Here is a 27,563-nt window from a genome sequence, read left to right on the forward strand (position 1 = left end):
CATTTATCTTTCATAAACACATATCTATATATATATATATAACTTCACAAACTAAAACTAACTTCACTTGCTTCAGTTGCTGACATTAAAAAAAAATTCAAGAGCCTGTCAAAACCACTAAAGTGTCTTAATCTAGCCCTGGATTCCTGGGGGTTAATGTTACAAAATAGGATTGAAATGGAGCTGGGTTGAGATATCTGTCTGAACCAGGAGCCATATTATAGCCAAAACAGAAAACTAAACCAGGAGACTGAGGGAGGGAAAGCTAGTGTAGTTATGCCCACAGTACTTTAGACAGAGTGACGAGGACCGTGTGGCTGTAGGGGGAGGGCAGATTTATGAATGGATACCACCACAGAACTCCGGATATTAATTAGTGAATAAACTTGTGTGAGAGTATTCTGTGAGTGCACTCTGCTCATTGGAGATGAGGGCCTCTGGAACAGGCAGGTGGAATCCCACTGAATGGTCAATCCTTGATTTTGACCTTTGGCGGCATCATAAACCACTGTCTCCTCAACTTGGGCCACAGAATGGCACAGCTGACGTGATCCATAGGGACTGAACTCTTAGGTCGTATCTCGCTCTGAAAGGTCTTAATACAGTGACAGAGAGTTCCCTGTCGGACCCTCAACGGTCAAGATGATGAAGAAGTTGCTGCTGTTTGGGCTCCATGGAGCTACAGCATTGGCAGTGTGCATTTTCATCGGACACAGGGAGCCCAGAGACGACCCCTGACTGATTCATTATTTCAACCTCACCAGTCCCACATAAGGAGTCATTCCATAAGTATGTCCCTCTGAGTGCTCGACTTGGTGCTCATCTACAATTAGTGGTTTTCTGAATGAATGCTTTGTGTAAATGACTATTGTTTTGTTTTCTTGTGAGAGATGTTAGAAGATTTTTTTTTTTCTGTTTTGTTTCTGGCAGTGGATATCTGACAGGGGCAGGAAGTGAACGCCTTCATACATTTCCTTGGGATAACCTCAATGGACATGGCTTCCACCAATGACAGAGTATTAAACTATTTAGTTTTGTATTCAGTTAACAGCTCAGAGTTCAGTTCACTCAAAGATTAAAGAACAAGAAAGATTAATATGACACACAAACATACCCACACAGACATTTAACACACTTTATTTGATACTACATTACAATTTCCTCCAACAACCGAGGAAAGATGCCATGCGATCACTAGATACCTAAAGGAATGGAGAGGAGCAGCATACTCAGATTTAACTTGGCTGCATAAATATGATGCAAGACAAATATTTGGTTTAACACCCCATTTTACTCTTTGAATTATCCTCATCCATTCCCATCCGCTCCCCCCCCTTGCAGAGGACAACATAACAGCGCAGTGTGTAATATATTCAGTTTATAGTTATTGCCTCTGTAGGTGCCTGAATGATGTGTTTTCATGAAGTCCCTGTCATGTCTGCGCTGAATCCAGCTCCGGCAATGCCCCCTTTTATTACTTAAAAATCACACCTTCCCAATCCCCTGATCACCTGCACCTGCCTCACACACCTTCCCAATCACTTGATTACTGATCCCGCACACTTGGCACTCACCTTACTTAAACTCCTCACCCCCTTCACTCCCTTGTCGGGTCTCACATCACGCTCGTATCACATATGGATTATTCCCCAGCCAATAAAAAAGCCGGATCTCCACTCTCCGCTTATCACGCAAGTTTATTCCGCCACTTCCCCTGGCTGTGACTGGTTTCAATAAACTCCCAACTTCCATCAGTCTTTGTGTTGTCTGATGTCCGTGACAGTCCTAATGACTGTCCAATTTTGATGGCTTAGATGGACACAAAGTCACAGTAGCGCACCACCACCTGCATCTTTGTAGGTCTGCATCCCAGGTGGTGGCTGAATCACACAGACCCAGATCAGGAAGACCCTGTCGAGCAGTGCAGCGGAGCACAGCACAGCTTTGCTGTGGTTCATCAGGGCTTGTTAGCAGTGAATCAGTTTCCTGCTAACCTGAGAGAGTCCTTGACTGGTCTGAAGATGTGGACATGCTGTGGGAGACCTATAGCTGATATAGTGTAAAAGACAGGAACAAAGCATTTGATGTAACAGTGAGATTACACACACATATATTACACACACCTATAGATATACTACGTGTGTGTATATGTATATTGATTCAGTGAGGGCATCTGTTGACATTCTGTCTTTATGAACTCATGTGTCCTGTCATTTATACTGTTCTCAGATTAGTAGAATAACTGTAGCTGTCTGCTGTCCTCCCTCAGCACTGAAAAAGCTGCAGCTGCTGGTGGTGTTAAGCAGCTTTAGCGTTCGCCTGAGGCTGTGGCCAACAGAAGGCAGCAACCACAGTCATGCCGTAACAATCTGTTTCCCTGGAATCCTCACTGCATTTTTCACAGTGGATGGCTAGCCAGGGACAGTTTAAAAGGAGGAATGTGTGTGTGCGTGCGTCCGTGTGTCGCCTAGTTTCAGCCTTTGCCACTTCTGAGGAATTTCCAGATTGCCATTGACACGAGAATGCATGCAGCACATTCTTGCAGTGATAATGGCTAACTAAACTCCCCATAGTATATATCTCAAAGTCAGTTTTATTTGGTTATATCTCATAAACATCCATCAGTGTCGTGGTAATGCATGTTCATCCATCCTATTGCAATAACACACACACACACACACACACACCATCCATCAGGGAGTTCCCCCTCAACAGAGGCCATCTCTCTAATGATTAGAATAATCTTCTTTCCATTTAAAAAGATGAATATGAAAGTCGAGAAAGCACAAGGCTATCTCACTCCGTCTTATCAGGGCTTATTTAAATGAGATACCAAGCACAGTGGGTCCCTGCCCGATCATCCTGAAAAACCACACATCCATCCATTCCATTCATATGTCTGTCATTCCATCTATCTATCCATCCTTCCATCCATCACTCGAATCCCTGCTATACCTTCTGGTCTGTGAGACTCTTTTACCCACTGTGCAGTACACCCACTGGCTGTCTGGGCCTGAAATGAAAGTGTCAGCAACTAATTGACTAGTTTCTTCCCATGGAAACCCACACGTGCCGAGCTCACCTCTAACAGAGTGGAGGTTTTAGTCTCCTGCTGTTAGAACATGTGCTACAAGCCCTGAAAATCACCTGGTGTCAAAAATTACCTGTGGAGAAAAAGGAGCTCAATTAGGAGACTGGAATTATGGAACACCTAGAAATAGAGTCTGTGTGTGTGGGGGGGGGGGGGAGTGGGGGATTTGAGAGCGGGAGAGAGAGTGAGAGTAATCAGATGAATGTTCTTATGAATGGGAGAAGCTGGCAGGTAAAACAAAGGGAGCTAAAAAGGAGCACAATTCAAACCTTGTAATGTGAGCAGTGAGGGTGCGTGTGAGAGAGAAAGGAGGACAGCAGCAGACTGCAACAAGAGCACAGCGAGAGAGAGAGAGAGAGAGAGAGAGAGAGAGAGTGACAGAGTGACAGAGGGGAAGAGGGAGGGAGACTGCAGAGCGACAAGCAGAGAGCAGGATAATTGTGTTAGATGGGACAAAGTGATTAGCGAATGTGGCTGTCACCCATGCTTCTGAGCTCGGGCACCTGTAATTGTCTCGCTGTCTTTGACCCGTTCACTCCGCATCTCAACGCTCTCTTCCTGCTAAGTCAAGCGTTTCTTTTTTTTTAAACTCAGTTCTCTTCTAACAGCTGCAGTTATTCATACCTTTGGTGTTTATCAATGGATGAATCAGTAATGCACTGTAATAGAGTTTTGTTCGCATCTGTGGTCAAGTGACTTCCTGGATCTGTTCATTTCTGCTATGTGGTGGCTTTGTATTTCATTCTTTTTTAGTTCAGTCCAAATTCAATACATACCATCCACATAATCAAATGCACCGATAAACTTTGCCCGTAGTTTCCCAGAAAGGTTTAGAGCACAGGGTATGCAAAGCAAAGCTGTGTCAGTCAGGATCAATGTTAATCACTGATAACAATTTCTGCAACAACTCAAAGGCGTTCTCTTTGAAAAAGATTTGATCTAAACCCAACATGACTGGACTGAAAAGTTTTTTTTTTTTTTTTTTTTTTTTTAAACCTTTCCGTTTTATGAAAAGATCCCCATAGACCTCTTGTATTTGCTGGAAAGGTTGCATGCTAACTGCATGCTCTATGGTCCTCCAGTGTGGCTAATCCTTCAGCAGGCAGGCTTTTAACACCCAATCGGATTTTTACAGGAGTTCTGGTGGCCATTTTATAATCCTGAGAGTGAGCGTTTTTGCTCCCCATGCCGCCTGACCCCTTGGGCCTTGGCACTTTCAGCTAAAGCCATTTCCTATAAATTTATTTTGAAGTACTTCCTCTTATCATTTATCTTTTCCTCTGAAGCAACTCAAATGAACCTGGCCGAAACTGCACTTCACTGTGGGCGATCGGAGCTGCCTTTCAAGGGACTTACTCAGATGCTCTCTTTCTTTTTCTTTTTTCTCGATCTCTCTGTTTATCTCTCCCTGTCTTTCTCTCTCCCTCCCTCCCACTCTCTCATTTGACGCTTTGCGGAGATGGGAGTTGCTTTTGATGGAACAAAATCTGGAGCTCTCTCTCTCTCTCTCTCTCTCTCTCTCTCTCACTCACACTTTTTCTCTCGCCCTCTTTCCCTCTTTTACTGGCTATGTCTCTCGGTTGCACCCTGAATATGTGTCTTGAATGCAGTGTGCAGCCTGAATACTGATTGTCTAATGTTTAATGAACTGCATTCAAGTGTGAGAAGCAGAGGAGGTCTCCAGAGAGCTCCGGACTCAGGGGAGTTGACTATCCTGTAATCCCTCTCTCTCCTCTTTTTCATTCCTCCTTTCTTTTGCCTTCTCTCACTTTTTCACCTTCTTCGATGTCTTTTTCTTTCTGCTGGTCATAGACACACACACACACACACACACACACACACACACACACACACATACACACACACGAGCACGCACACACAAACAGACGCACACACACACATACATATACATGGCATATAAACACATGCACACGCACACACTCACACGCACACAAAAACAAACAAACATCCATCCATGATTCCTTTTTGTTTTCCTTGGTGGGATTTGAAATTAAGAATGAATTAATTTAATTTGTATCCCTTTTTTGCATCATCATCATCAGTTAGCCAGCGTGGGGAAAGGTAGTCACTCTCCAGATATTTGAATCAACCTCAGAGCTTGAACCCCCATGCTCCACTTACTCATTCACCCCAAGATACCAATAAAGGAAGGGGCTCTCTGATGCCAAAATACTAATACTTTGGTGAAAAGAAGAGAAAAGATCTGAACTGGTAGAAACATACATGATGGGCAAATGGGTGCAAGTAAACAAAGCATTTTTCATGTCTCCTCTGAAATCACAGTAATCACCAGTGATTAGCCAGCCCTCCATTAGCTTGGCTTTCATCTACATCAGGCGTTAACCCATAATCCACAGCATTCATCTTTCCCTCTCTCTCTCTCTCTCTCTCCCTCTCTCTTACTCACTCTTTCTCTCTCTCTCTCTCTCTCTCTCTCTCTCTATCTCTCTTTCTCCCATTCACACACTTTCTGCCTCTCATTCTTCTCTTCCACCATCCTGGATGAAAACATCCTGTATGTTTCCACAAGGCTGATAATTGCTTCCAGTATTTACATTCATCTTTCATCTTTTCGTTGTCTTGCCGTGGCCATTTATTTCCTCCCTGCTTTGCTCTCTCCCATTTTCAGAAGAGCTCACTTTATTCCATATTTACATGTCCCCATGGAATTGTTGTTATTGTTTACTATACTTACTATTCAACCTCACGGACCCGTCCCTCTGTGGGGAGGCTGGAGTTGCAATAGAGGTGGTGGTGATGGTATGTAGGTGGGTGGTTGGATGACATAAACAGAAAGACATTCAGTAAGAGAAGGTAGGCCATCTATCAATCAGACAGACAGACAGACAGACAGACAGACAGACTGACTGACTGACTGGGGTGGATGGAGGAAGGAGAAGTGACATAAAACATAACATTTTGAAAAATCTAACCGTCCATTTTCTCAAATCAAAGCACAACTCATTGTCAGAAGGATATATGTTATATTTCCTGTTGCCTTTCAAAATGACCAGCAATTTCCCCCTGAGGCGCCAACCAAGCAAATAAGAATGAAGCCAATCTTTAACAAAATATGTTTCTGTCTGCCCGGACACACACACACACACACACACACACACACACACACACACACACACACACACACACACTCCACTTCCACAGACAGCACAGCTAATAGAGACAGATGAGCCCCTTGGCTCAGAGGGTCCACTCCATCAACAGGGGCTCTTCCGCCTGAGCTGCCCCTGACTGAGTGTGTCACTAGTGTGTCACTAGTGTGTGAGTGCGTGTCGAGATCACCTCGGTGAGGGAGTCACATCTCCAGGGCAGGTGAGGGGACAGAGGCAGGGACTCTGAGAGGGGAACTGAGCAGGTCTGACTATCTGCTCCAGCGAGTCGGAGAGTGGATCACGGCAAGATGACACGTGTTTGCACACTGTCTCTCGCTGTCTGCTCTTCTGGTCTCCGCAAGGGAAATCATGTTTTGCTGTGTCATGCTTTCTCCTCCCCGTTCGCCCGCGCTGTCTACTTTACTGTCACGATCACTCTCTCTTTCTCACTGGGTCTGCTGAATGCTCCCCATTTCTCCCTGTCTCGTCATCTTCCTCGTCTATCTCTCGCTCCCTCTCTCCATATCTGTCCCACTCACTTAAGCTGTCAGTTTCATTCCTGTATTTATGTATCTATTTCTCTCACTCTTTCAGCCTCTCTCAGTGCTTCTACTTTCTCTTGCTTACGGTTTCTCTCTCTCTCTCTCTCTCTCTCGTGTCTCCTCTGCAGGTGTCTGCAGGGCTGCACCCTGAGTGTGAATACATCTACCAGCTGGAGCAGGAGGAGAGGCGCTGCCTCAGACAGATTGAAGAGTATGGGAACACCTCATCTACAGGTCTGTCTCTCCAGCACACACACACACACTCACACACACACACACACACACACACACACACACACACACACACACACACACACACACACACTCACACACTCACACACTCACAGGTTTACCTATTAAATTCCGTTTCAGAATGATTTTTTTACTTACTACAGCCATAGAGCCAGGAGTTGAGCCATAACACCACTTCACATGAACAGCCTCATAATCCCCCCCCCCCCCCCCTGCCCCCCCCCCCCCCTGCTCCCCAGAGCGAGCCTGAGGAGTGAGTGACAAGGAGAAAGAACTCCCCACTGAGGAGGAAAGCATGACAAGCAGCCTGCTCAGGGGGAGCCCACAGTAGGGCCCAAAAAGAGATTAGAAAAGTGTTTTGAAGGCACAGAGGAGTAGGAGAAGTATATGGAGGGAGGGAAGATTGAAAGAGGGAGAAGAAGTGCTTAGCAGGAAAGAAAGGGAAACCAAAAAAAGAATCCAATTTTCTATCCAGCTGACAGCTGAACTGGTCATGAAGCACATCAGGTCCCAGGCCAGTAAGTGTGACAGGACTCACCAGGTCTAAGGCAGTGCTCAGGGTTCAAGAGTCTGGGGTATGGGCAAGTGAAAAGGAAGAGATAGACAATGATTGATGAGGTCTGAGAGCTTGGGGGGGGGGGGGGGATTGAGTAGCGCATGCAGTAACAAACCCATGAGTGAGATTAAAAATGCATAATTAAGGTTTTATTGCTGTACAGAGGGCCAGCATCAGCACAAACACCTCACACCTCACATGAGTAAACTAGCCAAGGAGATAAGCAGCTAAGACAGTCTGTTGTTCAGTTGAGTGTTATATATTTCCATCCCTGTCCTCAACTTTAGGGTTGACCCAAGTGATTTATGAGCCCAGACTCAATGATTGACAGGTAGGTACTAAATGTTAACTAAATGTGTAGGTATGACTGTACTGTGATGAAACACATCAATGTTGGTGTTAATATTGACAAAATTACCGATTTTATGGAAAGTAAAACCGTTTGGGAGTTCTCTACGTAATTAAATGGATGGCCCACCTCCCCTAGCCACCGTCTGTGAGTGTGAGTCTCATTTTCAATTTCATTTTCAGCATACGGCCCCCTCAGCCCCACAAAAAAAAAAGAAAGAAAGAGCGGAAGATTGAATGGTGACACTATACTTCTTCAGTATGCAAGTAATCACAAAGCGAGTAATCAGTCACCCTGTTTTCAGTGATGCAGTGGCTGAAGTTATACTTGCAATAGGAGCAGGAGTGCACGACTTTGTGATGGTTATGCAGTGCAAGATGTCACTGTTCTCCGCCACCCTTTGGAAAAAAAAACCACTTAATTATGATTCAAGCCGAGATGTCCCTCTGACCCCCCATTTAGTGATCACAGTGGCACACCGTGTCTCGGCCATGACCAGGTCAAAGACTGGGCTGCCTCCGAAGTGTCAGAGATGGGCAAAAATACATCAAAATGTATTTTGATACAAAATACAAAATACCCCTCAAATAAATGTATCAAAATAAAATACAAAATACTGGTGCCAGAAAATGTAACAAAATACAATACATGTATTTTGTATTTAAAATATAGGAAATACTTTTTCTGGATTTTCCGTTTTCTCACAGTTTGGTAGAGCCAGTGCCGCCGCTCCCATAACGCGCACTACGCGCTGTGCGTAGGGCACCAAGTCCTGAGGGGGCACCAAAAAATAGGCAACTGAAAAATCATCATAGTTATAATAATTATAATCCGATATTATTTCAGTATAGAAATATTAGGCATCTTTTAGGCATGTATATCACAAAACAGGCAGAACAAGAGATATATTTAATTGCTCAAAAAAAGTTACGATGGTGCCCCCCCCCCCAAAAAAAACCCAACCCATATACACCCTCAACTTCCCAAGCTCGCCGCTGGTGCCCTTTCCTATCTCAGTGGCATGACGAACTTTGACAGTAGGCTAGGTGAACTTTTCGAAAATGGCCTCAAAAAGACAACAGGAGTCTGAAACTGCTAGATGATGCATGTGCATCACTTTCAGGTAAGTCCATGTTTAATCATTGTTAAATACGAGAAATGTGCTGCTAATTTAATGGTTAGCCTATGCATACACCTCAAACTAGCTGACGTTATTGCTAATGTTGGCACACTCAAATATGAGTCATTCCACGCCAAACGTACCAATTTAAGGACATTTCCCCACTCGACCGTCTCAGATTTGGCTGAAAAAATTCAAGGTTCTTCATACACTTCTTAATAGGTATAGTCCCAAATATAAGCTCTCTACTCCCAATAGTTTTGTCACAAAAAGATGTTTTAGGGGGAGGTTTGTAAACTGTGTTTACAAAGTAGATTTTCCTTTTTCGTTTGAATAAAATGGCATGGGGCATCATAAAGGAGTTATGCTTAGGGCACCAACATGGCTAGCAGCGGCACTGGGTATAGCAGAGCATTCAGGTTTGGGCTATATAATGTACACAAAGCTCTGGGGAACCCCACAAATAGAAAAACAGTCACAGAATATCAGTGTAACTAAGCAAAGCTATTAAAAGACAACAACTTGATTGATTATGTATATATATATATATTTGCAGGCAGCAGCTGTGTGACTCATGTTTTCACAAAACAGGGATCTCAATGCAATCTCTATGGCTTCCGGGAGGGCTCGCCCCACCATGCTTTTGTCATACGTAATTGTGTATAAGGACGTCATACGGCTTTGATCAAGTCACAGGCCGTGTCTATCACCGCACACTTGCACACTTCAAACACTGACTTTCAGTGCTTAGGGCGTTCACACTGACAGAACCAGCAGAATTCAGGGCACTGAAAGTACCTGGATGGCGCACTGCAAACGGTCAAAAAATGCAGTGTGAAATAATGGACACTACTCACTCTAAACGGGCGCCATCTTGGCTACGTAGCGGAAGAGGAGGAGCCCTTTCGAAGCTTTTCAGTTTGGAAAGTTGGCTGACTGACGCTTCGCAAATCACTTCAATCATTATTGCTGGTTACAATAACTGTGTTATCTGATAGTACAGTGTCTATTTCTCTGTAACTTTTAACTTTCAAATTTCCAGTTGGCCGGAGCACAGATTTACGGGTTAAAGGCTCCCACATTTGTGTCTCTCAGTGTTCCATTTGAGACAACACTAATCAGCGACAGAACAAACTACAAATGTAAGTGCACTGTATTGCAGAGTACTTCGTAAAGTGTGCCGTAATAGCCACAGCCACATTCTGTCAAGATGGCTAACGTTCGGTGCAACAACTCGATTCTCTCTTCGAAAGAACCTCCTTTAAGTCGGCGTACTAATGAAGATAAATTGACAAGGATCAAGACAGCTATCTAAGTTTTCGAGCACAGCCCTGTTTTGTGAAAAAAAATGGATTTAACGTGAGAGTCAATGAGAGAGATCTGGGCGATTTCCATTTTGCCCCAAAAAGGGGCGGGGTCATTTGAAGCACCACTTTTGCCTGACTGTTGCCTGATTCGACAATGACATTCAGAGGCAGATCAGATGGTCTAGTGGTAGAATCTGACAGAAAAAAAATCTCCTTCTGCCTTAACAATGGAGAAAGTATTTTGAGTATTTTAAATACAAAATTACTCTACTCTAAAGTATTTTGATACAAATTACGTTAGATTTTGTATCGGCCCTATCAAATACAAATTACAAAATACTCAAAGCAGTTGAAATATGTATTTCAAATACAAGTAATTGAAATACTGCCCATCTCTGCGAAGTGTGCATGACGGAGAGATGGCTCAGTCCCCTTTAATTAGATGGAAAAAGTATTTGTGAGTCATAAAGTCATAAAAAGGAGCGGATCAAGTCCTCTGAGAAATCCAAGTGCTTTTCCCCTTTTCTGTTCAGACCTGACCTGGCATTGAAACTAAGATGAGTTGCTTTTAGGAGCAATTACTTTTTGTCACAGTTTGGGCAATTACAGTATGAATAAAGCATTTATGTAATCCTACTAAATGTCTCCATGAATTCTTACAGCGATAACATTGGCTTAATATTACATATACATTCTGTATCCAACTGTTACTAATTGGTAACCCAGCTTTGTAAGACATACATGTTTATGTGACAGAGAGGGAGGGCTGCAACGCATGTTTGAAAGAATGGGTGTGTATAATGTACATTAAGTGTCATTTTGTGTCATTTTGTGTATTGGTTTCACAGATCGGTTTCACTTCTTTGTTGAAATTGTTGTTCTCTGTATAGACATACCAACAGTGGCCAACTCATGCATGTTCATGGCTAATCAGGAAAGACAAATAAATTGAAATTAGTCAGACATATTTGCCTCAGTTCTTGCCCAACATTATACAAACTAAACTGATATGACAGTTCAGAAAAGTCTTGTCAGATGTCTCTGTTATACTGTTCTGGGACCTGTGGCCTATTATTGTATGATATTAGACAATGAATAGGAAACATCAAGCCTGAAACCCAAGGTTGCACTGCTTAAATCTTTGTTAATGATGTTAATGCTTTTTCCCTAAATGCTCATAACAGAGATAATGAAGTATTGTAAAAGAAGCAGACAGAGCAGTCTCACCAGCGCATCTCATGGGACCTCACACACACTCTCTCTCTCTCTCTCTCTCTCTCTCTCTCTCTCTCTCTCTCTCTCTCTCTCTCTCTCTCTCTCTCTCTCGGCCCTCTCTCTCTCTCTCTCTCTCTCGGCCCTCTCTCTTTATTTTCGTGCGTTTGAGGGTGTGTGTGATTTCTCCAGAAGAGGAGGTTGGCTGCAGGAGCCAGTAATGACAGGCCTTTTCAGAGACGGAAATATCTCACCTCACTGATAACAGGATGACTGATTACTTGCTTTATCATACTGAATAAATATAGTGTCACCATTCAATCTTCTGCTCTCTATTTTTTTGGTCTCTGTATGTATTTCCTCTTGACAACCTGCCAGTCTGTTGTCATGACATTTCTCTCTCTCTCTCTCTCTCTCTCTCTTCCTTTCTGCCCCCCCCCCCCGTGTCTCCGTGTATTTTCTCCTCTTTTGCCCCTCTGTTTTTCTCTCTCTCTCTCTCTTTTATTCCCTCTCTCTCTCACTTCCTCTCTCTGGCTGTAAAGGCTGTCTACCGGAGTGGGACAGTGTGATGTGTTGGGAGGGAACCATGGTTGGAGAGACGGTCCAGTCACCCTGCCCGGCGGTTTTCTCTTTCTTCAAAAACAGCACAGGTGGGCTGTTTACAGTCACTGTAGAGTTTACAACACCTTTTTAAGGATTCATTGAACGTATTGAACGTATTGAATAATGGGAAAAGAAAATGTTGTGTGTGTGTGTATGTGTATCATTGTGTGTAAGAATGGCATACACTGGTGCATGTACAGTTAGTGTCTACAGACGTTTCACAGCAAAATATCGTTTAAAGGTAAGAAGAAATGCAAAACAATTAGGAGAAAGGAGGTGATGAGTGATGGCAGTTGCTCAATATATAAAGATCATAAATGTACAGATTAATTACAAACACAAGCTCTGAATGATCAACTCTGTGAATGTCTGTAAAAAAAGAGGTGGCACTGGCATTAAATGTAATAATTTTTACAACTGAGATCAGCATTACCATTCTCAGATTTCCTGTCTCTGCTTGTAAATTCAAAGGTTGGGATATCTCCATTGTTTAAGTATTTTTAAGTACAGAGGGCAGTCAGTGACACATGAAACTATGAGAATAGGAATTGCATCCTAGAATGGTCTGTGTCACATTAATTAACGAGATGAATGATGTTCTCAGAAAATAACCAACAAATTAATGTGCTTCTTGTGTAAATGAGGTACTAATTAACATGGCTCATATACAACAAAGGGTGAAGGAAAAGAGCGCAAAGAACAAAAGCAGAGATTTTTGTCTCTCGCCTTCCCTAGGATTTTCTATTGTGCACTCCATCAGAGGTTCAGGTGACTGAGACCAGCTGCATAAAAATCATCAAATCCATAGCAACCGCCGTGATGCAAACGGGAGCGCATGTGGTCCATTTGCTGCCTTTGATATGTGATGAAAAGGGTTGAAATGCAGAAAGGAAGAGATACATAGAGAACAAAAAGGAGAGCAAATGCAGGCTTTCACCCTAAAAACTGAGCACAGCTCTGTGTCTAAGGTGACACGACTGGGGATATATATATATATACTGTATATGGAAGTGGGTGTGAGTGACTGCATGCAGAGGACTGGGTGAGGAGAAGTGAAAGAACTGTCCTGTGACTGCCGCCTCTCTGACCTCTGGCCTCTGTAGGCATGGTGAGCCGAAACTGCACGAGCAGCGGCTGGTCGCACGCTTTCCCCCCGTACCACGTGGCCTGCATTGTGGAGGACGACATACCTGAGGTGAGCAGTGATGTACCGACCTCCTCCTGTTTCCCTTCAGTTTGGTGTCAGTTGGTACTCTCAGCTGATGCTCAGTCGTGCCATTCAGCATCATATCATTCGATTTCAGTTCAGTTTCATTTATTTATGTAACAAGACTGTCTCAAGGCATTTTAAAGAACCCCAAATCTCTTGTTACAGGTACGTAGACAGAAGGATGAGAAGGGGGTTAGGGGGACTGGAAAGTGGGAAGGAAATAATGCGATACATGAAACCATAGTGGCATGGGCCAAATGATTGAACAGTCACCGGTCCTACTCTCGCCCAACTGAGGTTGAGGTGGCAGGCAGCCTCCCTGCCTCATTAACCTCCACTGTGTGCCCTTAAGGAAGGCACTTAACCCCCAACTGCTCCATTGGAGCTGCTTTGTGGCTTTCAGCAAAAGACCAGCATTGCACTGAGCCGATGCAGAGAAAAGGCAGTGGCCACTCAGCTCAAACTACCCAAGTGAAGTAAATAAAAATTACTGCTAATTACAGATACACATTATAATAGGGTGATAAATACATGCTAAAACCCAATGCACTTTTACGCTCCAAAGACAATCAGAGCAGTTGAAACTAGTGGAAAAAATGCTACAAGGACTACAAGGTTTGTGGTCTGATGTAGAGCATGGACATTTCTAGAAATCATCAAGGAGCCCCTAAAAGCATCCCACATAGATTGGTTGCGATGCTTATAGGACAGGAATAGAGCTTTAATGGAGTCTTTAGGGGGTTCACTAACCAGAGCTCCTGAAAGGGCTGTATGTTGCCCCCTGTTATGAATCTTTAAAGCAATTAAGCACTTTGCTACATCTCAGCCAATCATAGTAAAGCTGAAACCCAACACAGCAGGACCCATGTAACCGGGGTAACGTTGAGGCTCACAGCACAGAACGCCTGAAACAGGAAATAGCTGAATATGCTGTTCACTTTAACTGCCGGTGACAGTTGTCATAGGATCTGAGGGGGGGTGGGGGTGGGATGGGGTTCCGTTCTGCCACATCGCCCCTGCCTCCGAGCTCAGAGGCCAAGAGTGGCACAGAGGCTGCTGGGGAAGATATGTAAATTTCATGTAAATTGTTTTTGCATTTTTCATGTTCTTTCGAAAGACGGGTATGAAAAGTATGTCCTGCTTGTGTTGAGTGCATCACATTTGGTCTGCTAGTGGCGTCAGCCTCTGTTTGGGTCACAGGAGCTCCACACTGCAGCTGTGCTTTTTTCATTGGTGAAGGTTGGAGGTCTCTGAATCTTCTAGTGACATAATGGCACTGCAACTAGTGGCTTTGGAGATCTCTGAATGTTGTAATAACATAAAAGACTTAATTCAGGATTATGCAAGTGCCTCCACCCCGAAATCTGCAATACTTAACTGGCAACATTCATTCTCATCAGTGCACAGTGCAAGATGTGCAGGCCTGTTGCACAGCATTTCAATTGGTGGTCAACTGGGACGGCTAATTGGATCTAAGTTTAGTTTGTTTGTTGCTGCTAATTGTTTTGAAGCTGTTTGAAGAAGCCTAAAGCTTCCCTGAGGCTGCATGTAATTAATTGCTACACTGAGGTCTGCTAGTTGGGAGCGAATTATTCACAGTAGGAGCATAGAAGATTGAATCAATTAAACAAACCGATAATTACTTTGAAGACTGAATGCAAAGAAAGAAATTGTATCTCAGTTTAGTCCTCATTGGTCCTGCCTACCACAAGTGTAATGACCTATGGCCATTCATCAAATGTACAACACATATATAACACAGCTTACTTTTACATTCAGGTTTCAGGTCATAAGGTTTTTTTTCTTGTTTTATTCAGAGATGTGCAGTGCTTTTAATACTGTAAATGGATGCTCATGCAGGGTCAGTTTATGTCCACCTTAGGAACTGAATCGAGTCGGGATGTTAGTTGCTGAATGTTTAATACGGGTCTGAGAAAACTGCCACATTTAAGTCAAAGCTATGTTTTTTTTTACAAAACACAATAGGCCTATATTGCATGTTTTGATGGCAACCATTGCTTATGTATTTCAAAGTCCTCTTATGTGATTCTAAATGTTTTGAACGTGTTATTCCAGGAGTCATACTTTGCCACTGTGAAGCTGATCTACTCTATCGGTTACGGTGCGTCGCTGGTTTCTCTCTCCATTGCCGTAGTAATTCTGCTGCTGTTCAGGTAAACGCACGACACCCCCTCCACTTCCTCTCAGTAATTAGCCGCTAAAGAGCTCCTATAACACCGCTAATCAATCATTGCCTCACAGGCCATTTTTTACTAACTAATTAGGAGTACAAGTGCATGTACCACATAATTGAAGCAGTTGCATGCACATTCATGGTTCAAGGCATGCCATCGAGACAAACTAATCATAATAGTCCCCTTTATCCGTCGCCCCTTTGGAAGGTATTTTTGTATAAATTAGATTTGACTGTAGATTTAAATTCACGTCTTGGATTATGTTAAGTGTATTTTGTGGGCTTATTTAAATAGGATGTTGTAGAGAGACAGAAAATGAGTGAGAGAGATAGGGAAATTGCCATGATTTAGACTTTAGATTAGGGGGTGCTACCACTTGCACCACAGCTTCCCTATTGTGGATTTGATATGTTCTTTTTAATCTGAAGTTACTGTGACCATATGAGTATATGAGGTTTGTGATCTGTGTTTTAAGTGCACAACAAAGGAATCAGTTGTTGTGTGAGGCCAATGTGAGCCTGTGTTTGTGGGTTAGGGTTGTTGTTTGTGTGTTAGTGCAGGTGTGTACTCAATACTTGGGTGAAAGGAACAGCAAATAACACCAGAGGCACAAACACACACACACACACACACACACACACACACACACACACACACACACACACACACACACACACACACACACACTCTCACACACACACACACACACACACACACACACTCACACACACACACACACTCACACACACTCACACACACACAGACAAGTGTACAAATGCACCTAGGCGTTTTGTCCTCTGTAATCAAATCATCTGAAGGTTCCTCTGAATGGACAATCAATTGCCATGGACCATCAACTGCCGGCAACCCTCAAATTGGCAAATTGATTAAAAGAGGCATTGATTCCATAACTGACTGGGATGGAGAGAGGCAGAGCTAAGAGAAGGAGACGGGGGCAGATGGGTGTTGTGTGTACTCAACGAGATGACATTAAACCTATGACACAGCTAGGTCTTTTCTTTATTACCTTTTCTTTTTTTATAAGCTAACAACCCTCAAGAGAAAAGACTGGGGATTAAAGGATCACCAATATGTTATATATCCAAGATATAAAAGGATAAACTTAAGTCTTACTAAAGACATATACGTGTTTACAGTAATAGTGTTGAGGAAGTACACTGGTTTTGAAATTACCTTGACCTTTGTAATCCATGGTAGAAGTATCATAAGTTTAAATGTCACACAGGGCTGTGGTATCATGCACACCAAGACAAACTGACAAAAATAGGAATTGATATCGATTGCTAAGGGCCCATGGCCAGGTCTCATGGTGAAGGTCAGCCGGAGGTGCTGGGTCATTCTCTGATACAGCAGCCCAATGATGTGCCTAAAGCCTGATGTGCAGAGTGGGATGGCAGAGTCTCAGAAAAGCAGCAGCAGTCTTGCCTCCTCTCCATAGTCTGGAGCCCCGGCACAGCAAAAAAGCATGCCTGTGCATGTATGCCTTTGTTCCCCCCGAGTCCTTCATAAGCTTCTGGGGCTGCCTTGGTCCAGATGGACAATAGCAGCTGCTGTAGCTTGAAGTAAGTCCTCTACTACAGGTGGGTTTTGTTGGCCCAGCAGTGCTCAGTGTTAATAGGCCACTGACCGCGGTGCTTAAAGAGCCTTGTAACATAGTTACCTGCTCCAGCCCAAATGCGCACACAGGAGTTATGCTGACATTGCATGCCACTCTCCTACCTTGCCACAGGAACATCTGTGACTCATTTCCAACCGGAGTACATTCTGAGCCAGAGTGGAGTGACGTGCAAATTCAGTCTAAATGTGTCCTCCGCTGGTGATGTGATGATCTTTAAGTGTCCTGATTAAATTATGTATTTTTTAATTTTTTATGATCTGACTAAGGCAGCTGGATCATGAGGATCAAATTACATCAGAATCCTGACTGCTTTTGTTAGACCTGAAGTCCTACACCAACCTGCGCACTGTGTAAAACACTTACAGTCTGTCTAATGCACTTTCACTGAAGGAAACTGGCTTTAGATGTAGTGTATTTTGCGTGCACTCTCTCTCTCTGTGCATGTACTGAGTGAGTGGGCAGAGCCAGACCGCTGAGAGTGAGTGAGGAACGAGTGTTCTATTTATCTATGTTTCTACTTTTCTATCATTTCTATCCTTAAACTTAATGTTTTTCTGTCTTTAGAGCTTTAAGGAGAGTTGGATTGGTGATATGATTGATATATTGCATTGGTGGAATATTTAGACAAATATAAAAAAAAAAAGAATGACTGCTGCCATTGGCAACAGGTTTCGTGCTTCTGATTCATATAGTTCATATCATTCCGCAAGTAGTCCGTTCGCTTAACATAATAGGAGTTAATTGCAACTTGAAGTCATTGAAGTCTTGAAGTTCTAATTGTGTGAAGAACAATTTTTTGGCAACAAAATCATTAAAAAGAGACATTTTGGAAAAATAACTTTGGCAAGTAACTACTGCATGTAAGGTTCTTGTACAAAACATTTACAAAAAATCCCAACAGGGTGAACAGGACTTGGTCTTGTATCATCCTGAAGGGATTTATTTTTCGATAACGGACTAAACATTATCCCTTACATACAAGTCTGTATTTTGAACATTTTTGAACGAGGGTCAGATTGATACTACAATAAAGCATGAAGCCTGCTGTAAAACGTGTTTTTTTACCTTAATTGGGGTGGAGCGGGGGCCCAAGGAAATAATTCTGTCCCGTGACCAGGCACACCGGCCCCGAGTATGACTGTCCCAGGTATGGACAGTTTTTTTTATATCACAGCATTGACTTCCAGCGTAGATTGTAGGTTTGGCTACAGGAGAAGTTGTAGACCTAGGGCATGACAACAGTCTGTCAGCAGCAGACATGAATAATGCAATTGTTCTGTTTTTGAGAATGGTTGATTATGCAAATTATCTGATTAAGATAATGAATAGTGGTGTATATGATTATTTGGATTTGATACTAAACGTGAATGTCGACAACTTTAATTATGTTGTCTATGCAACAAGAGGTGTAATGAAGTTATTTTGGTTGGGCCAAACGGGACACCTCGTATATGCTTGTCCCGAAGAAAAAGGGGGAAATTGGATATAGACATAATGAAGGCGGTAGGCCTAATGGCAATGTGGGAGAGGAGCAGTCTGCCGAGACTGGAGAAGAATGGTGGCAGAATCATCGTCTGGGGGAAACATAGTGGACAATGCCGAGCCTGAATGTACAGATAAGTCACAGAATGGGAATGATTCTGTAGCAAATGTTGATCAGGTTCTGATCTAGATAGAATAAATCCTCCTTCATGGAAATGGAGTTTTTTTTAAAGTAGGCCTACTGCAAAAAAGAAAGTGGTAAACATGGAAACAGAAAAGCTAAAAGAGCAACTGTTTCTTTGATCTAAGTGCAATGGATAACAAGAGGGAGAGTGTAGTTTTTGGTTAACCTGTTAACCTATAGCTTATGTCAAACAGGGTTTGCCAGTTGCAATTACAGCCTGGAATATATAAAATCATTTCTGAAAGACACAAAACAGGGGAGTAATGTCCGCATTGATGTTTACTATGAAAATAAGATATTTTATGACTGAGGGCAACTTTACTGAACAGGAAGTTTACCCTGACCAAGTTTAACGTTTTGTTAAGTAGTAATGATGTTTAATGTTAAAGCCTAATTCTCTTTGTTTATGATTCTAGTGTGCACACAACTCTTCATGCATTATTTTCTTTTTGTATTATGGTTGAAATTCATGTCACTTCTTTGAACTGAAATGGAGCCAGAGAAAGAAGCAATAGAGCTGTATTGCAGTAGAAAACTTGTTCAAAAGTGTAGCTATGCTGGTCAGATGGAGAGCCAAGTCTCCAAGATGAGTTCAATTGGACCAGGAGTTTTTTTTAAATATCTCGGGAGATTTTTAGGGAATGAATTGTTCATTCAAAAGAATTGTGAAAGGATTGTTGAAAAAATAAGGCGGCCACTTTGTCAAATGGAAATATTGATTTAATTAAACTAAAAATTCCCTAAAAATCTCAAAATAAACAAAGAGAATTAGGCTTTAACATTAAACATCATTACTACTTAACAAAACGTTAAACTTGGTCAGGGTAAACTTCCTGTTCAGTAAAGTTGCCCTCAGTCATAAATATCTTATTTTCATAGTAAACATCAATGCGGACATTACTCCCCTCTTTTGTGTCTTTCAGAAATGATTTTATATATTCCAGGCTGTAATTGCAACTGGCAAACCCTGTTTGACATAAGCTATAGGCATGTTGGTAGCACCCTCCCTCTGACATTGTCTAGCTTGTGCGGATCCTCTAACTCACCTGCTGTCAAAGATCCAGTCAATCCTAGTAAATGTCTTCTGGGACAATCTACACTGGGTACCACATTGTGATTTATAGCTACCTTAAGAGAAAGGTGGGCAGAGACTTGGTAATTTGCAAAGTAGAACAGCTGCTTTTTCTGTGGCCATTTTACAGACTTTTGATTGGATGGTGTCTGTCACACAGCGGTATTTCTGTTCTATTGATGTGACTGAGGTGCAGAATTGGCTCCAGCTGTCTGGGAATGGCATTAAGACAACTGATGTGGCATTTCATTTGTCTACCCAGACTCAGACAGAGGATTACAGGACTTTGCTTTTGTGCATTTCAAAAACCCTTGGTTTTTCACAACTACCTACTCCATATGTATAACACCACATCAACACAGTTCTTTTCCTCTCAGCACAAGGATAAGCAAATATTTCACACAGCCACATTTTTCATAAACGACATCAAAACCCCAAGATCCAGCCGCAGCTTATATGCATATGGATGCAGAGCATACAGAAATGTCCACTATTCCTTGATGTCCCCGTGTTACCATAGCCTCTTATCTAAAGTTGCCAGTCTCTCAGTTCACCTTTTCCTTACGTGTGTAGATCAGTCTGGTCCTCTCCACTGGAGCTTGCCAGCCGGCTGCTCATAGCCTGATAGCATTACTCCTCAAGCAAGATAAGGCCTGAGCAGTCAGCACACCTCTCCACAGATAAGACACAGAGCTGACCTGCACTGTGGCAGTGTCAGGATCATTACACAGACAACCCATCACCCATCCACTCATCCACCTGACTGCCGTCTCTTGTAACCCAGGTTTTTTTTATAAACTTTATTCTCAATTTGTGACGTTATGGATGTCAACAACTATTCAAAAACGTGCTGTTTATTTAGAAAAAAACATGTGAATTTATATGGATGTTAAAATTAAGAAGCTGGAACCACACGCAAAGTCTCCTTCATTAATTGCTGAATGTATTCGTGTGTGTGTGTGTGTGTGTGTGTGTGTGTGTGTGTGTGTGTGTGTGTGTGTGTGTGTGTGTGTGTGTGTGTGTGTGTGTGTGTGTGTACCCTTGACAGAAGGCTCCACTGTGCACGTAACTACATCCACATTCAGCTGTTTCTCACCTTCATTCTAAAATCCGTGGGTGTGTTTATCAAAGACGCCACGCTGTTCAGTGAGGATATGGACCACTGCGCCCTTTCCACAGTGAGTCCGCTAATGACTGCACACCTGTCATCTAGTCGCTTCATTCTCCTCCTTACAGCCATGGCACACTTAATTAAGACAAAGCAAACAATTACCTCATGAGGCACAAACAATTCCCTCAAGTCATGCTGTCTTCATCTTCAAGCCTGAAGTTGTAATTTTTCTCTCTCTCTCTCCCTTTCTGTCTATCTACCTCTATCTTCCCCCCTCTCTCTCTGTGTTTCTCTCTCACTCTCTCTCTCTCTCTCTCTCTCTCTTTCTCTCTCTCTGCAGGCAGCATGTAAGGCAGCTGTGGTTTTCTGCCACTACTGTGTGATGTGTAATTTCTCCTGGCTCCTGGTGGAGGCGCTCTACATAAACTCTCTCCTGCTTGTGGCAGTTCCTCCAAGCTGGCGGTGCCTGTGGGCCTTTAGCCTACTGGGTTGGGGTGAGCCATCCCACACGAAACCTCATGCTTGTTTGGTGTATGTAGGTGTATGCTTGTTTGAGTTTGTGTTTACGTGTGTTTACGTGAGTGTGTGTGTGTGTGTGTGTGTGTGTGTGTGTGTGTGTGTGTGTGTGTGTGTGTGTGTGTGTGTGTGTGTGTGTGTGAGTAGGTGTACATGCTGGGCCTTAATTTCCTGTCCAGTGGTAGCACACACTGCTTCATGGGAACATCAGCTCCTAACTTATCCAGCTTAGATGCTGCTATCTTCTCTCATCAGGTGCAGAAATGTGCAGGATGTGTTATCACTTACTTTCTCCAGCTCTTCCTACTCGTCTCAGACCTACTTTGACTAAAACATGTGCAAATTTGATGGTTTATAATTGCATATGGAGATTGAAATGAGAGACGTTTTAAATGTGGAGGGAACTGAATATGGATGTTCCTCTGGTGAACTGACCTCATTATATAAGCTGTCTTCTTTACTTTATTCAACCAGATACAGTAGGCACTTTGTTTGCCTACAAAAACAGCAGTTATGTCTCATGTTTTTGTTTTAGGATACCATGCATTCATTAGTTCTTACAGAAAGGGTTGTCGGAGTGACGATGCTTGATTGGTATGAAGTTAAATAGGTGGTGTGTATGTCTACGGTCTGCATTCCAACAACAGACTGTGTCCTTTGGCACCAGTTTTGAAAAATGTTTAGTTGTTTGCTCATCATTTTGATTATCATGGTGTGTCCTGCATGCTCTGTTAAACTGACAACATGTCATTACAAATCTTCCAAACCAGTCATTGTCATGGTCATTATCCGTTCAATTAATTCAACAATTATCAGATTGTCTCGGAAGGGGATGGGTAGAAAAACAACAAAATGGCTGCCAATTTTACCCAACTGTGAACACATCATTAGAAATCTTTGATCCTTTAATGAAATAACATCCTGGAACTGTGTCATTTTATTCAACCACATTTAAAGCTTTCATTTGAGTTCATTTGTTTTTGTGCGATTCTGAATGCAACTCCTTTGGGATGGCGCAAATCTCAAAGAGCATGCGGGGGTGTGATTTGCTGCCTGAACACTTTCCAGCGCTTAATTTGTAATATTTATTAAAACCACTTTTTGGTTGGAGTGCTGCATGCTTCCATTATGTTAAAAGCCCCTGCTTTTCATTCTGATCTCCCGCAGGCTGGTTTGACTTCATCACAGCTTGAGTTTTCCACCTGCAGGATAAAGAAAATATAAACATCCCTTTAAGTGTGTGTGTGCAGGTGTGCGCACAAAAGGCACTTCTCTTAACTAGAGTTGTTTTCTGATATCCTTTGCCAAAGAACCGCATTTCATAAGACAGCCTACGGTGAAGGCTGGAGTTAGTTTGCAGAACGTCAACGAAAAGCAATTCCCGGAAATTTTGCCTCAAGCGCTCATCTAACACCTCATCTCAATCCCCCTCACTCGCCTCAGCCTGAGCATCCGTCCAATTACACATGTCGGTACGCATTAGAATATATCCTCGCAGGCGACACTCAGGCTGGACCTTATGTTGGCACCTCTCAGCATTCACTCACTAATGTTTCCTTCACTTGTCATTCATGTCTTCCATTACCTCTCTCTCTCTCTTTCTGTCTCTCTCTCTCTCTCTATCTCTCTGTGTGTGTGTTTTGCACAGGTGTCCCGCTTGTGTTCATCCTGCTGTGGATCGGCTCCAGGCTGGGTTTTGAGAACACAGAGTGAGTATCAGTGGGAAGTGCAGATGTATCAGCAGAGGCTTCATCAGTCCAGCAGCCATTGACTGGTCCCTTGATGAATCAGCCACAGAATGTCAGCTTTTTGGCTCTATGTGTGTGTGTGTGTGCATGTGTGTGTATGTGTGTGTCTGTGTGTGTGGTCCTTTTATGCATCCAGATGTGATTGATAGTGACAATTTCATTGCAGATGCTGGGACATCAATGAGGAATCTCCCTACTGGTGGATCATCAAAGGACCAATCGTGGTTTCCATAGGAGTGAGTGGGGCACACATATTGTATGCAAGAAAACACAAGCATATGCAGGCTGACACACACACACACACAAAAACATACACACACACACAGAGAGTGCACACAAGCATGCCCGCATACACAAGTATGCACAAACACACACACTTACCCCTCTTACACACTTACCTTATCGTACAGAGTCTTTGTGATTGAATCTCTCCACAGGTGAATTTTCTGCTCTTCATGAACATCATCAGGATCCTGGTACAGAAGCTGAACCCACGACTCATCCACTTCAACAATTCCTCCCACTACCGGTCTGTGTGCGTGTGTGCATGTGTGTATGCGTGTGTGTGTGTGTGTGTGTGTGTATGTGTGTGTGTGTGTGTGTGTGTGTTCGTGTTTGTCACTCCCTCTCGCAGATGTACTAACATGTTGGCGCCTGTTTTAGGTTTGCATGAACAGACTTCACATGGCAAGACCCGTATTCTGCCGGCTATGTTGCGCTTTTTGAACTTATGTATAATTGGTGGACTCAGTATTCTAAGCAACAGTTCTACTCATTTGGAACATGTTAAAAGCAACCATTACTGTCGTTTGCCTTTTTATGTCTTGTCATCGCTTTTTCACTTTATCCACTTCCCTACGTGTAGATGCCTGCTACACTATTGAATTGGTTTGTCACAGCTGTACGAATAGTATTTTTTTTAGGTGGTGATGAATTGGCCAGTATTATCTCTCTGTTTGATATCACGTATATCTATTTCCTTTTCGCTAAACATTTGATTCCTCTCAACGCCGGTCCGCGGTTCCATGATTCCATTCAATTGCACCCGTAATTGAATGACACAGTTCAAATGCGGGTGCCGCAAATTATGATACAAGGGCGGTGACAGATGTTGATTATGCAATCAGCCGCAGGTTTAGTACAACTCAACAGAAAATTCACAGCGTGCATTGCGGACTGGCCAAGTCATTGTAGATGCTGCACTCTCTAACGTTCACACATCTGCCCCTCTGTGTCTTGGTGTGTATGTGGATATCTTCTGTAGTGGTTGCACATGTGTACCGGTGTGTGTGTGTGTGTGTGTGTGTGTGTGTGTGTGTGTGTGTCTCTGTGTGTGTGTGTGGCCTCTCAGACCATCTGTCTTGTGAGTGGTTCGTTAGATTGTATATATGCTTTACCCTACCGTCACGTCCAGTGAATCAATAAGCACTGACATGAAAATAGGGCTTATCAAGAGCTATTGCTTGTGTGTGTGTGTGTGTGTGTGTGTGTGTGTGTGTGTGTGTGTGTGTGTGTGTGTGTGTGTGTGTGTGTGTGTGTGTGTGTGTGTGTGTGTGTGTGTGTGTGTGTGTGTGTGTGTGTGTGTGATGAAGACAGGTAGTCCCTTTGTTTTCACACTGAAAAGACATTAGATATCTCATGAATATGCAGCTACAGCTGCTCACCGAACACAGAACAGACTGCATGAAACAAAACATGCACACACACACACACACACACACACACAGACGCACAAACACACACGCTTACTAAATGTCATCTTTGGGAGTTCACATCTTATTCCCATATGCTTGTGGCCCACAGCTTGTTCTCAAATGCTCATAATCCACAACTTGCTCTGCGCAAGATCTTATCATCCAGCGTATGTGATTTGTGTGGTGGATGAAAATTATTCTAGCAGTGTATCATTCTAGCAACACCTCTCACATGTGTTCCCTGACCTCACGCACTCATACACTGACCCCTAACTCACGCTGCCAGCCTCATCTCAGGTTCACCGCCTACTTAAGGCACCAAGGGGGCAGCTCTCAGCTCATTATGTCTCCTTTTATTTATTCTCTCCTTTCTGTCGTTCTATTGACTCTTTCTCTCTCTCCGTCACGCCCGTCCCCCTCCCTCCCCCGCTTCAGGCGTCTGACTAAGTCCACCCTGCTGCTTATCCCTCTCTTCGGGACGCACTATATGGTGTTCAACTTCCTGCCGGATCACTTCAACATGAGTCTGCGGCTGTGCGTCGAGCTCTGCCTTGGCTCTTTCCAGGTAACCCCCCCCCCCCCCCCCCTCCAATCCCCATTTCTCAGTGAGCTCTCACGTTTTCTCACGATCTTTCATGTTCTGTCGTGTCATGTGGTTTTGTTTTGTTTTGTTTTTGTTTTGTTTATTTCTCTCCTGTGTTGTGCCCTGCTGGGCCTGGTGATGAGCTCTGTTGGGGCATGTGAGGCCAAGATGAGCCTCTCTGTGTTGGGCTGCTCTGCTGTTCTGCTGTTCTATCACAGGGACAGAATGTGCTGTTCTGACCAGTTCTGTCTGAACACTTCTATCTGGTTCTGTTCTATTGTTCACTTGTGTGTTTGTGTGATCAGGATCAACTCCAAAATGCAAAAATCTGCATTCTATTTGGCTCTGTCAACTGTTGTGTTGTGCTGTGCTGTGCTGTGCTGTGCTGTGCTGTGCTGTGCTGTGCTGTGTTGTGTTGTGTTGTGCTTCGCTGGGTTGGGTTGGGTTGTGCTGTGCTGTGCTGTGCTGTGCTGTGCTGTGCTGTATTGTCCTGTGCTGTGCTGTGCTGTGCTGTGCTGTGCTGTGCTGTGCTGTGCTGTGCTGTGTTGTGTTGTGTTGTGTTGTGCAGTGCAGTGTTGTGCTGGGTTGGATTGGGTGGTGTGCTATGCAGCTCTTTTTTGGTTGTTATGCTCCCAGCTATAACTGGCTCTGATCTTGCCAGTTATAGGGGTGCCAGAGGCTTATCCTGTTGCATTCCCCTCAAAAACCATTTGGAGACGGATGAAAGGAGGCTGGGGAGGGGGGAAGAAAGAGAGAAACAGAGAGAGGGAGGGAGAAAAGGATGGAATAATGAGACTCATGCTGGCTCTGGTGTCATTAGCATCTAGGGTGAAGTTTAACACAGCAGCTATGGGAGTGTTTGTGGAAGTGTGTACTTTTGTGTGTGTGTGTTTGTGTGTGTGTTTGTGTGTGCATGTGCAGGTGACAAAGCATAATTTCTGGGTGTGTGGTGAAGTATAATTATGCAAAATCAAGTTAAATCAAGTATAATTTGTTTGTGAAGTGTTTAAAAATTAACAGATGTCTTGCACAGCAAAGTCAAATCAAGTCAATTTTATGACTAATGCTAATTAATATGGTACATACATTACCATATATTAAAGTATATTGAATGCATAAATGGACACAGGCCAAACACACAATAAAACAGCAAATACAGAAGACTCAGAAGACTACAGATGTGGCAGTATAAAAACATTAGGATAAATACTGAGCCACCTCAGACGTCATGGAGGCCTACTAGGGGAAAGACTGAAAAACATGTTATTCAAAAACCACAACAGCACAGGAAGACATAATGTAGAGTTCAAAGGTTCAAAAGCCTTGCGGCAGAGATTGGTGAGACCTTTTAACACCCAATGTAATGGCGCGACTCAAGCCTAGGGGAAGAATTAGGGCTCCAAAAAGCTGAAACTACATGATAGATGCCAATCTTTGTAATATATTAACAACAAATAATGAAACATGAATTCACTCCTATCTTTAATTGGTATGGATTAGTATCAGGTGCTGTATGTTGTTATTGCTGTCCAACACATGTTTGAGACGTAAAGTAATAATGTAACTTTAAAAGTATAATTAAAAATTGCTCGGTAATTGTCTGCACCTTGATTTAAGCTTTCTATTATATTTTTACATTTTGCTTGACCTAACAAATGAATATGCATGCATGAAAATCTGAAACCAAGAATCAAGACATATAGGATATATGATCATTTCACTAGGTCTGGGGGGGGGAAACCTACATGTTCCACCTTTCAAGTAGGCTGAGATAGGAGAGATGCTAACTCTCACCTGAGTACTATTTAGGATCTTAGCAGCTAAACTGGAAAGCCATGAATGACAGCCTGGCTCTCCAAGTCTTAATAAGCAAGATGGTAAGAGATAAAGGCTCCCTACATTGTCAAGAGATCCCTGAAGTGGAGATATTTTAATTTGCAATAGCTATACAGGTGCAGCCCAATAA

At 43.1% G+C, this 27,563-nt stretch overlaps 1 protein-coding gene across 1 annotated transcript; it reads left to right on the top strand.

The window, feature by feature from the left end:
* Nucleotides 1-5,338: 5,338 nt before the first annotated feature.
* On the top strand, nt 5,339-26,522 carry ghrhrl (growth hormone releasing hormone receptor, like). The gene is made up of 13 exons (XM_042708979.1): nt 5,339-5,356; nt 6,893-6,998; nt 12,103-12,210; nt 13,267-13,358; nt 15,450-15,547; nt 20,994-21,123; nt 21,397-21,550; nt 23,221-23,281; nt 23,487-23,556; nt 23,758-23,849; nt 25,450-25,619; nt 26,166-26,181; nt 26,519-26,522. The coding sequence occupies exons 1-13, from the start codon at nt 5,339-5,341 to the stop codon at nt 26,520-26,522; spliced, it is 1,119 nt and encodes a 372-aa protein (XP_042564913.1).
* The last annotated feature ends 1,041 nt before the right edge of the window (nt 26,523-27,563 follow it).

The sequence above is a fragment of the Clupea harengus genome, chromosome 10 (assembly GCF_900700415.2).
Source record: "Clupea harengus chromosome 10, Ch_v2.0.2, whole genome shotgun sequence".
Lineage (NCBI taxonomy): Eukaryota > Metazoa > Chordata > Actinopteri > Clupeiformes > Clupeidae > Clupea > Clupea harengus.